Source organism: Carya illinoinensis, chromosome 4, assembly GCF_018687715.1.
Source record: "Carya illinoinensis cultivar Pawnee chromosome 4, C.illinoinensisPawnee_v1, whole genome shotgun sequence".
Taxonomy (NCBI): Eukaryota; Viridiplantae; Streptophyta; class Magnoliopsida; order Fagales; family Juglandaceae; genus Carya; species Carya illinoinensis.
This window is the reverse complement of record NC_056755.1, coordinates 23,933,623-23,945,000: the sequence shown is the minus strand read 5'-3', so window position 1 is coordinate 23,945,000 and position 11,378 is coordinate 23,933,623. Positions and strand designations below refer to the sequence as shown.

The 11,378-nt window shown below is 34.6% G+C and overlaps 1 protein-coding gene across 1 annotated transcript; it reads left to right on the top strand.

Moving 5' to 3' along the window:
* Positions 1–8,883: 8,883 nt before the first annotated feature.
* LOC122308373 (pectinesterase/pectinesterase inhibitor PPE8B-like) lies at positions 8,884–11,178 on the top strand. The gene is made up of 3 exons (XM_043121658.1): positions 8,884–9,367; positions 9,682–10,224; positions 10,378–11,178. Exons 1-3 carry the CDS (start codon positions 9,052–9,054, stop codon positions 11,073–11,075), a joined length of 1,557 nt encoding a protein of 518 aa, XP_042977592.1. The 5' UTR covers positions 8,884–9,051; the 3' UTR covers positions 11,076–11,178.
* The last annotated feature ends 200 nt before the right edge of the window (positions 11,179–11,378 follow it).

Genomic DNA, 11,378 nt, shown 5'->3' with positions numbered 1-11,378 from the left:
AAGGATTGGGCGAAGAAGCTTGATGATGCTTTGTGGGCATACTGTACAGCCTTTAAAACACCTATCGGGATGTCTCCATACCGATTAGTGTTTGGAAAAACATGTCATCTTCCTGTAGAGTTAGAGCATAGAGCGTATTGGGCTGTAAAAAAGTTGAACTTTGATTTGAAGGCAGCAAGTGAAAAGCAACTTCTTCAATTGAATGAGATGGAAGAGTTCCGGAATGATGCATATAAAAATGCAAAGATCTATGAAGAAAGGACGAAGAAGTGGCATAACAAACAGATTCTTAGGCGAGAGTTTGCTCCAGGACAACAAGTTTTACTCTTCAATTCACGACTCAAACTCTTCCCAGGAAAGTTAAAATCAAGATGGACAAGTCCCTATACAATTCATGAAGTTTTCTCTTTTGGAGCAGTAGATTTGAAGGACAAGACAGGGAATATTTTCAGAGTTAATGGTCAGAGATTGAAGCACTACTATGGAGAGCAAATGGAGAGGAACTATGCATTTATTCCTCTTGGAGATCCTAATTGATGATGATTGAAAAGTCTGGCTGTAGACTCTAAAACAAGCGCTTATGGGAGGCAACCCATAGATCTATCTTTCATTCTCTCCTTTATTTTATTATCTTTATTTATTCAAATTTTAATAAATTGGTTTTTTATGCAGGTTTATTTAGCATGAAGATTCACCATGAAACCAGGGAAGTTCCTTTATTTCTTCAATCCTTTTTACTTTTGCATTACAATGAGGACATTGTTTAGTTTAAGTTTGGGGGTGTAAACTCATATAATCATTTGATCCTCTTGTTTTCTAAGTCTTGGGTTGTTGATGGGTTGTTTGATTCTCTTACCAAGCATGCATTGGAGTAAGATTGAATTCTCTATGACTCTGAAATTTGTGATTGAAGATGGTTTTGAGAAAAATTTTCAAAAATTTCTTTTATGTCAAGTGAAGTTTTGTGGGTACTTTGGTTAAATCTTTGACCTTGAGCACAATTGAACACATAGTCGTTTTTCTCTTATTCTATTTTGCTTATGAAGAGAAGAAGTTGAATTAATTGAAAGAGGGAGGTTCGATTTTGCTTTGCTCTAGAATCTGTTGATGGGTCCTTAAGGCGAAATCCTAGTTGAGACCAAATATTAGAGAAATGATCTAGGCATTTCTTTGGCATAACCAAAAAGTTTTCCCAGCTGTCCTAAATGTCATGCCATCATTACATGGTGTGTTTCCATAGTCAACCCCCTTGAGCCTTCATAAGCCTTTATTTATTCTTTGAACTACATAAACCATGCCAGCTCTAAGCCTGAAAAACAATGAATCTACCTTTGATAGTTTGAGAAAATACTTTGGTGGAGAGTTATATTTAAAAGAGAAAATTGGTTTCATGATGAACCGTATTATGTTTGCTTTGTTTGATGAAAGAAGAAGAAGAAAAAGAAGAAGAAAGGAAGTGACTGAAAAAAGAAGAAGAAGAAGAAGAAGAAGAAGAAGAAGAAAAGAGAAAGAAAAAGAAAAAGAAGTCGCTAAGCGGAGTGTGAATTACCTCAGATTTTGTTAAGGGAATTGTTGGTATTACATCAGTGATTACAGCAATAATAATGCCACAAATATGAGCATATTGCCAAGAAAGAGCTATGATTTGAATCATGTGAGTTTCTCTTTTAATGTTCTGTTCACTAAGTATTTTCCCAGTTTGCTTTGATTTTCCATATCCAGTTCTTTCTTAACCCTCACCCTGTGGCCTATTATTACAACCTTATTAAAGACCTTTTGATTTCTGATTTTGGTATTGACTACATTAGTGGAGAGGATTTTTGAAAATTGGACTTATGGGGTTAAGTTTTAAGAGAATTCTTCTGATTTTGGTTGTTTTACTTTTATCTGAGTTTGTAGGTGGTTTGAGGTTAAATTGACTATATCACACACACACTCAAGGTCTTAGCTTTAGGTTGAAGTAAACGCCTAACTCTTGCTTGACAAATTGCAAAATTTTTTATTGATTTTCCTGCTATCTTTGATGTTAAAAGAATAAGATACTAGAGATGAAATCTAAATTCATAAAAGTTTAGTGAGTGATGATACTTCTCTTTCGGGTCGAGTCGATATTGCCTAAACTATCATTTGCTTTTCTTTTTGTTTGAGGACAAACAAAGTTGTAAGTTTGGGGGTATTTGATGACTTGCAAAATTTCATATTACAGATTTTACAAGTTCGCTCGAGCGGAGGCTTTTGGTCGCTCGAGCGAATTCAGGCAGATTCAAACGCTTGACTGCCGCTCGACAGGGAGCTCGAGCGGGTTACTGAAAAACAAAGATCGCTCGAGCAGAGACATTGGCCGCTCGAGCGAAATCAGGTAGAGTCGAACGCTCGACGTGCGCTCGATAGGATGCTCGAGCGAAATCAGGCAGAGTCGAACGCTCGACGCCCCGCTCGAGCGAACATCGTATTTTGACAGATTTAAGGCTTTCCGCCGTCACACCATATAAAAGGAATTTTTCACTCTAGGCCAGCGACTTTTGACTGGAGAACACTTTTTGGGACAGAAAAACATAGTTAGAGGGATTCAAATCATCTGTTTTGGAGAGGGAATTCCAATTATTGCACGTACATTGGAATCATACACGAGCACGAACAGGAGAAAAGCGTTGAATCGTTCCCTTGAACTTTTGAAGACGAGTTGCGGCTGCAAGGAGGATTTTTCAGTGTTTATTTTCTTCCAATCTTCTCAGAAAAATTATGGTGAATTCGTTTATGTTGAATTCCATTTCTAGCATGAGCTAAATTTTTTTTATTCTAGGAAAACGATGTAACCTATTTCCGAACTATGCTTGATTGTCTACGCTAATTTAATGCAATTCTCTCTTTGTTTATCTGATTTATTCTGTGTTTATTGCTTCTAATTAACTGGCCATTGATTAGATGATTTTTAATCTTGTGATTTGCTATCGAAAGAGGGAATCACAGGGTAGATCTTGAATATTTCAGCATAGGTAAGTATAGAGATCGAAAGACTTGTATGAACCTATGTAGTAATTAAATCATTGGTTTTATTGCTTTCTTACTTTATTAAATTTGCATATTCTTGTGTGAACTGATAAACAAGAGTCATTTCCAATTGACTATCGAAAGAGACTTTTGGATGATTTAGAGATTTGCTAATAGATAAAAGAGAATTAAATTAAGTTAGCTGGATGAGAAAAGCATAGTGAAGAATTAGGCGAAATCGATTTCCTAGAAGTTTTCTTCCCCATTAAGTTGATCTTCGAACGTCAGTTTTGTTTCTCTTGCATATTTCCCTTTGAGTTGATCTTAGTTTAATTTGCAACTACAGAAAAACCTTAGTGATTCCTCTAGATAAAATTGAGATTAGTATAATTTTGGTATTTGGCAAGAGTAAGGTACCAATCCCTGAGGACGATACTCTACTTATCACTTTACTATAAAACTACGATACTGTGCACTTGCAGTTTTGCACCGGTCACTTATTATTAACTTTGATTGCGCATTTATGCATTTACTGCCATATATGCATCATTAACCTGTATGGAAGTTTATTGTTAAATTGCTGAAATTTATAATTAAATATCACCGTAATAGTCCCAACTACCATTCCCCTTGAATGGTAGGCGATGTATTAGGATCAGAGCATGGAGCAGACATTGGCAAATTGGAGGAGGTTAACTAGACACCATAGAAGTGATGTGGAGCTTACAGCTAGGGCTGTAATCGAGCCGAGCCGAGCCGTTTTTTGGCATGCTGAGCTCGAGCTCAAGTATTTCAAAATACTTCAGCTCGAGCTCAAATTTTTTTTTAAATCTTTGCTCAAACTTGACTCGATAAGTTAAAATCTCAACTCGAGTTCGAGCTCGAGCTCGTCCCACAAACGAGTTCGAGTCGAGTTGAGCTCGAACTTGAATTTGTTTTTGGAATAAGATTTAATAATTAATAAATTAAATAAAAAAACTAATATCAAATTTATACAACTAACAAGTAGAACCTCTATGAAATTATAAAATTTTATAGACTAATTATTATACAAATTATAAAATATACCTATGAAGTATATTCACCGTATAGACATAAGTAATTAGAATACATATTTTATATTTAATTATAAAAGTAGTAAATTTATATTATTAGCTAATACATATATACATGCATAGGTGTATGTATATATTTATCAATATATGAATGAGTTTTAATCGAGTCGAGCTAACAAGTCGACTCGAGCATAAACGTGCGAGCCTAAACAAGTCTTAGCCGAGTCGAGTCAAGTTTTGTCAGGTATGTGTCATTTACAAATCGAGCGGATATCTACTTTCACGAGTAAGTTTTTTTTTTTTTCAGGAGTCAAGTTCGATTTGAGTTTAACCGAGTGAGTACCGAGTAGGCTATTAAACAGACTGGTTCATTTACAGACCTACTTACAGCCTTTATAGTTAGGTTTTTGGGTAGTATTTTGGCTTCGTTAGTCGAGTCACGCGAGTTACTCGATGAACTGACCCAATAGTATATTTTGGTAATGTAAATATGGAGCCCGGTCTTCCATGTTTTGAGATTACAATCGTTTGAGATCCGTACTGTAATCTTGAATGTATATTTTGTTAAGTATACCTCATAGTATTGCTAAAAAAAAATTATCCGCTGTGAATATTGCATAATGCTAGATGCATATTAGGAATATTACATCTTATGTGTCATGAACGAGAGTAGGTAACATTGTGTTGTATGTCCCGAAGCTTCAGATATTCATCTAATCCTAAGCAAAATCTGGGGGCGTCATAGGGACACTCCTTAACCATGTGTTCGGGCTGTCCGCACCTGAAGCAGAATTCATATCTAAATCAACATTCCCCAGCGTGAAGCTTGTCGCATTTTAAACACTAAAGGATGGAGGGCGGCGTCTACCTTCCAATCACCACGCATTTGCACTTAACGGGACTAGTAAAAGAATTTTTCTTTTCCACAATTCCGCTTGTAGCAAAAGGCATAGCTCTTTTCCGTTCAAAATTAATCTGAGAGTGGCCAAGTCTCCTTGTTCAGCCTCCAAAATGGCAGGGACATTTACCAACTCTTGGTAATTATTGATCATGAAACACTTCACTTGGTTGTGAATTCTCGGTTGTAGTCCTCCCTAAAACTTCTACAGTTGCATCCTCTCAATTGAAATCAAATGAGGTGCGAATCTCTCTAATTCCATGAGTTTGGTAGCAATTTCTCTACAATCATGTTGCCGTTTGCTAGAGACACAAACTCCTACATACTCTTTCTGTTGCTTTACTGAATCGAGAAAGAATTTGTTGTCAAAATCTTTCTGAAACCTTCCCCAGGTTAAAGCAACTAGGGTTCTCAACTCCCTTGTTAGAAGCCGCCTTCAGGTATCCCACCATATATCATCTTCTCTTTGCAGCAGATATTCAGCGAATAGTACATTCTTATCTTCGGTGCACCTACAGATCTTGAATGTTTGATCTAAGCCGATCATCCACTTGTCTACCCTCGTGGGCCCTTTGTTACTGAAAAAATTCACGTAATGTTACACAAGGAATTTCTTGTAGGGACAACCCATTACTTCAGGTTTAGGCATGTGCACTTCCAATTGTTGGTGTTGTCTGAGCACACCTGATAGCAGATGAAGGGCTTTAGCTATTCCTTGTCCACTGCCTAATTCGACACTATAGTGGGTTATGATCCAACTATTGTGACAAACGAAAACCTAGTCGATCGTTTGATTAATGAAATATTTTCAAAATTTCACAACGTTCTTTAATCTCTAAAGTAATTCATCCATTGAATTTCTTTTGGATCATCACAAATATTAAAAGAGATAAGCGAAGAAAAAAAAAAGAATGAAAGATAAAATTGAAGATGATTTGGCCTTAAGGGGCCTACATTCCGTGTAAAGAATTAAAGTTGTATTTGGGTAGTGAGGTGATCTCAAATATTCTGTAAATATTAGTGAAAAATAATAATAAAATATTGAATAATAGTGAATAATAAAAAAAATAGTGAAAAGTAAGTAAAAAAGTTACGATAAAATATTAAATAATAGTAAAGTGTTGCGAATACTCAAACATAGCCTAAATCTTTACTATAGTGAGTTTACTTTTTATTAATTTCAATCTACTACCTAATCTGGTTAATGTAGAACACAAATTAGAAGGATTATCAGTATACATCCACAACTATAACATCATCAATTTACATAATAAGCATTATCAGTATATAGTTCTATCGTAATTTACACCATCAATTACGATAGAATAGATATAAAAGATTATGCAAAATATTCTTTTTTTTTTTTTTCTTTTTTTCTTAATGGTTAGATTTAAAATCGATGGGCCGGGTTTTCAAAAGTGATAATTTAGGGGTAAGTCTAACGGATTTTGGTAGTTTCAATTACAAGTTGAGAAAAACTCATAATTCTAATAAGATGAATGGTGTAATTTCCAAAGAGTGAAAAGAGTTATTTTAGGCCGAAATTATGAGGTGATCTTTAAGAAGAAGAAATCGAGAATCAATGGACCTGAAATGCCACCGTTAATTGGACAACCTGCCGAAACGTACTAACATTTATGTTTAGAGAGTAAAGAGACAGCGCACTAATAATAAAATTATAGTAATAATTATAATAATAATAGTAATAATAATAATGTGGGACAATCCCTTCACCCCTCGGGAGTCCTTTACCATGGACCCATATCCACCGGAGAACCCTTGCCAATATAGACCCAGCAACAAGGACACATCATTTAACTCGGATGCCAGTTAAAATAAAACTCATCTCACAAAAATGCTTGTAAAGAAGAGACTACATTTCTCAATATAAAGTTACTAAGATATGGTTTGGCAAGTGAAAATTTTGAGATGAAAATTTTAAATTTTAAGATTATTATTTTGAGATTTAAAAAAATTAAGAAAAAATTAAATTATTTATTATATTTTATATAAAAATTAAAAAAAATTATAATAACGAGATAAAAATTTTAAATTTAAGATGAAAATTTTAAAACTTAACCTAACACTTCATTCACTGCTAGCTAGCGATGTGGGACAATCTCTTTCACTAACATATATATATATATATATATAATATATAAAGAGAGAGAGAGCCAACCAAGCGAGAGTATGCACGTGTGTTTCTATTATTTCTTGTCCAATTAATGGGAATAGCAGCTATCAGAACTTGGTGGAGCCATGAAAGATTGGGAGGAGGTTTGAGAATAGAGATGAAAATTTTGAATTTAAGATAAAAATTTAAAATATTATTTTTAATAATATTATTGTTTTGAAATTTAAAAAAATTATATTGAGATTTGAAAAAGTTAAATTATTTATTATATTTTATATAAAAATTTAAAAAAAATATAATAATGAAATAAAAATTCTAAATTTAAAATAAAAATTTTTGAGATGGATGAGAAACAGTGTGCTTCTCTAAAACCACCACGTTCTTTTTGACTTCTTTCTTAATAAATAAATGCAGCCATCAGCAGACCTGTACAACGCGTCTTCCTTTAAATGCCATCCTTTTTATGGGGTTAGATTTGTTAAAATTATATCAATTCAAAATTCATTATTATAATTTTTTAAAATTTTTATATTAAATATAATAAATAATTTAATTTTTTTTAAATTTTAAATAACAACAATACTCAAAAATAATATTTCAAATTTTTATATGAATTCAAAATTCTCAACTTCATGAAAATGACTCTTGGCCTCGACCATCGCATCTTCTGCAAACCTTTCTTCAGTATTATTATTATTATTATTGTTATTATTATTATTATTATTTTTAAAGGGCAAGACAAGGTCTTGAGTTATGGATGGAACTTGAATTTCTTATTTGTATAAATAGTAATGTATTTGTTTTTATAACACACCTTATCTTATTTAATTATTATAATTTATTTTAAAATTTTTACAAAAAATAAAATAAATCAAGTCTAACTTTTTCAAATTTTAAAATAATAACAATATTAAAATAATATTTTATTCAACTTTTTAACTTTTATCTCAACTTATTTAATCTCATCTCAACGAGATAGATGCCGTTTGGATTGAGAAACATTTTCAATCTATTTCATTTCATCGCATCTCAAATTCTAAAATAATTTAACTTTTTCAAATTCTAAGATAATAATAATAATATTATCAAAATATTTTATTTAATTTTCAATTTTGATTTAATATCATCTGATCTAATCTGATCTTAATATTTATGATTGCATCAATATGTTAAAGAACACATAGTTTTTTATGTTTTTATATTTCAATTTTCAACTCAATCAACTTAGAAATGGATTGTCTTTTTTTTTTTTTTTTTTTTTTCAGATTTTCGAAGTAATCTTTGAGTGAATTTTTTCTACATTATAATACAGTTTAGGTAGTGAATTAAGATGAAAGTTAGATAAAATATTATTTTTTAATATTATTTTTATTTCAAAATTTAAAAAAATTAAATTATTTATTATATTTTATATAAAAAATTAAAAAAATTAAAATAATGGGATAAAATGAAATATGAAAAAAGGAAACCTTCTTATATCATTTCAAATGCGGATCCCAATCATATCCGTTACCACCAATTACATCAACTGAATCGAACTGGAATCATGCAAAAAAGTGACTTTAGCTCCACAATTTGCAAAAAAGAAAAAAAAAAACAAAAGAAAAAAAAAAAAGTGCATAAACGAACAGGAACGCGCATTTGAGTTATGGCTCTTGAAGTTGCGTGAGGCCTGGGGGATCCAAAATTGCACCAGAAATTAATTTCATTAGCGGACATATGCACTGTAGTAGCACTTTTCTACATACGACTCAGTTGACGCAATGACTCTCTCCCTCCCCCACACCCCCTCTTAAATTCCCTCACCTACCCCCATCAACCCCTCCTCTGATCACCATCCCTATGATCCTCAAATATATAGACTCTCTCCCCTTCGTTCTGAAATAGCTAGATGCATAAACACTAGCTATATTTGTAGTAAATCCAAGTCTTGTGTTTCTCTGCTGACAAGTTAAACAGTGTACAGTTCGCAAATGGCTCCTTCAGTTACCATAAAACTTCTAAGAACCTTGTGGATGCTCCTTGTCCTGTGTATGTGTACCATGCTTGCTCCCAGCTCTCAAACAGATCTCTCACAGTGGGAGTTCTTAAAGGTGCCCTCGTCCGAATTCGTCGACTCTGTGAAGAACACCATCGACGCTGTACAAGAGGTGACCTCCATTTTCTCTCCCTTTGTCAATGCTTTTGGCGATTTCCGCCTTTCCAATGCTGTTTCCGACTGTCTTGATTTGCTCGACTTATCCGTCGACCATTTGAGTTGGTCTGTCTCTGCTATCGAGAATCCGGAAGGTACCACTACTTTAATCGTTCTCAGTCATTTTTGTTTATTTTCTTGTATTTATTTAATTTTATATATGCATTTATGATTATGAATGAATGAAGTGTAATGGAAGTTTTCCACCGCCACCGACGCACGACCACCTGCAATGAAAGAATTGTATTTGGGTTGGGTCATAGATGTGGATAGAGTGCTTAAAAACTCACCCAAAACTTAAAAGGGTTCGGGTCCTCTTTTATTCTATTTCCCATTAGTAAAACAAACTAAAACTGCTTATCATGAGAGAGAGGCGATATTTAATTTAATTTATTTTTTTCATTTACAGGTACTAATAATAGCACTGGAGATATGAATTCAGATTTGAAGACATGGTTGAGCGCTGCATTAGTTAACCAGGACACATGCAATGAAGGATTGGAAGGCACCAATGGCATTGTGAAAGAATTGGTGAGCGGTGGCCTTAACCAAGTGACCTCTTTAGTGCAGCAACTTCTTAACATGGTGCACCCACCAATTTCAAAAAGCCCCGGGCGTAAGCTCAAAGCAAGGAAAGACCAATTTCCTTCATGGGTAAAATCCGGGGAGCGGAAGCTCCTTGAAGCTTCAAATGGGATAAAGGTTGATGCTATAGTAGCTGCAGATGGGAGTGGGAATTACACAAACGTGATGGATGCGGTCTTAGAAGCTCCTGATTATAGCCTAAGCCGCTATATTATCTACATCAAGAGGGGCGTGTATAAAGAGTATGTGGAGATCAAGAAGAAGAAATGGAACCTGGTGATGATTGGAGATGGTATGAATGCCACTGTCATTTCCGGTAATCGGAATTATGTTGATCTTTGGCCCACATTTCGGACCGCAACCTTCGGTAAGCATCTTCCAAGTATTTACTTATTTAATTTATATTCTATTGCTGTCCCTCAGATATATATTACGTTAAATCATCACTTATATATATATATATATATATATATTTATATATATATTTTTGAAGTATTCTAATTCCCGGACATAACTGCAGCTGTCAGTGGCAGAGGGTTCATAGCGAGAGACATCACATTCGAGAACACAGCAGGGCCGGAGAAGCACCAGGCAGTTGCGCTGAGATCCGACTCAGACCTATCTGTGTTCTTCCGGTGCGGCATGAGGGGATACCAGGACACCCTCTACACGCACACAATGCGCCAGTTTTACAGAGAATGCCGCATCAGTGGCACCGTCGATTTCATGTTCGGCGACGGCACCGTGGTGTTTCAAAACTGCCAAATTCTGGCCAAAAAAGGTCTGCCAAATCAAAAGAACACCATAACCGCTCAGGGTCGCAAAGACCCATCACAACCAACAGGCTTCTCCATCCAATTCTGCAACATTTCTGCAGATTCAGATCTCTTAGCCTCAGTTAACTCAACGGCCACGTACTTGGGTAGACCCTGGAAACAGTACTCACGCACCATTATCATGCAATCGTACATGAGCAATGCCGTGAGGCCTGAAGGGTGGCTTGAGTGGAATGCTAGTTTGCATTTGGATACATTGTACTACGGTGAATTGATGAACTACGGTCCTGGAGCAACACAAGGCAGCCGCGTGAAGTGGCCTGGCTTTCACGTGTTTAACCAATCCAGTCAGGCTAATAATTTTACGGTGAATCAATTCATCGATGGGAATTTGTGGCTGCCTTCTACTGGTGTCAGATACACGGCGGGTTTCCGTGTTTAATTAATTAGCAGTCAACAAAACTTAATCCTTTGTGGTTATTTATCTTCTTCTTGTAATCATTTAATTTATAGCGGTCATAATGGAAATTTTGGGTTGATAATAATTGATTCATTAGGTAATTATGCATGCTAGTGTAAAGGACCACTAGATATATATATCTATGACTATGGCTGGAAAGAACGCAAAAGAAAAAAGACAACTAATATGACATGAAAATTCAATGTTTCATATCCATAAAAGTCCTGCCAATTAAGTACATGAATAAAACAGAACGTCCAACTACTTCTGCATATTCTCTGGCCA

Bases quoted from the DNA above. Each gene is read 5' to 3' on its own strand.
- LOC122308373 (XM_043121658.1), top strand. From the start codon at position 9,052: ATGGCTCCTTCAGTTACCATAAAACTTCTAAGAACCTTGTGGATGCTC. The intron at 9,368-9,681 runs GTACCACTACTT...TTTCATTTACAG, and splicing joins TGCTATCGAGAATCCGGAAG to GTACTAATAATAGCACTGGA. The intron at 10,225-10,377 runs GTAAGCATCTTC...ACATAACTGCAG, and splicing joins ATTTCGGACCGCAACCTTCG to CTGTCAGTGGCAGAGGGTTC.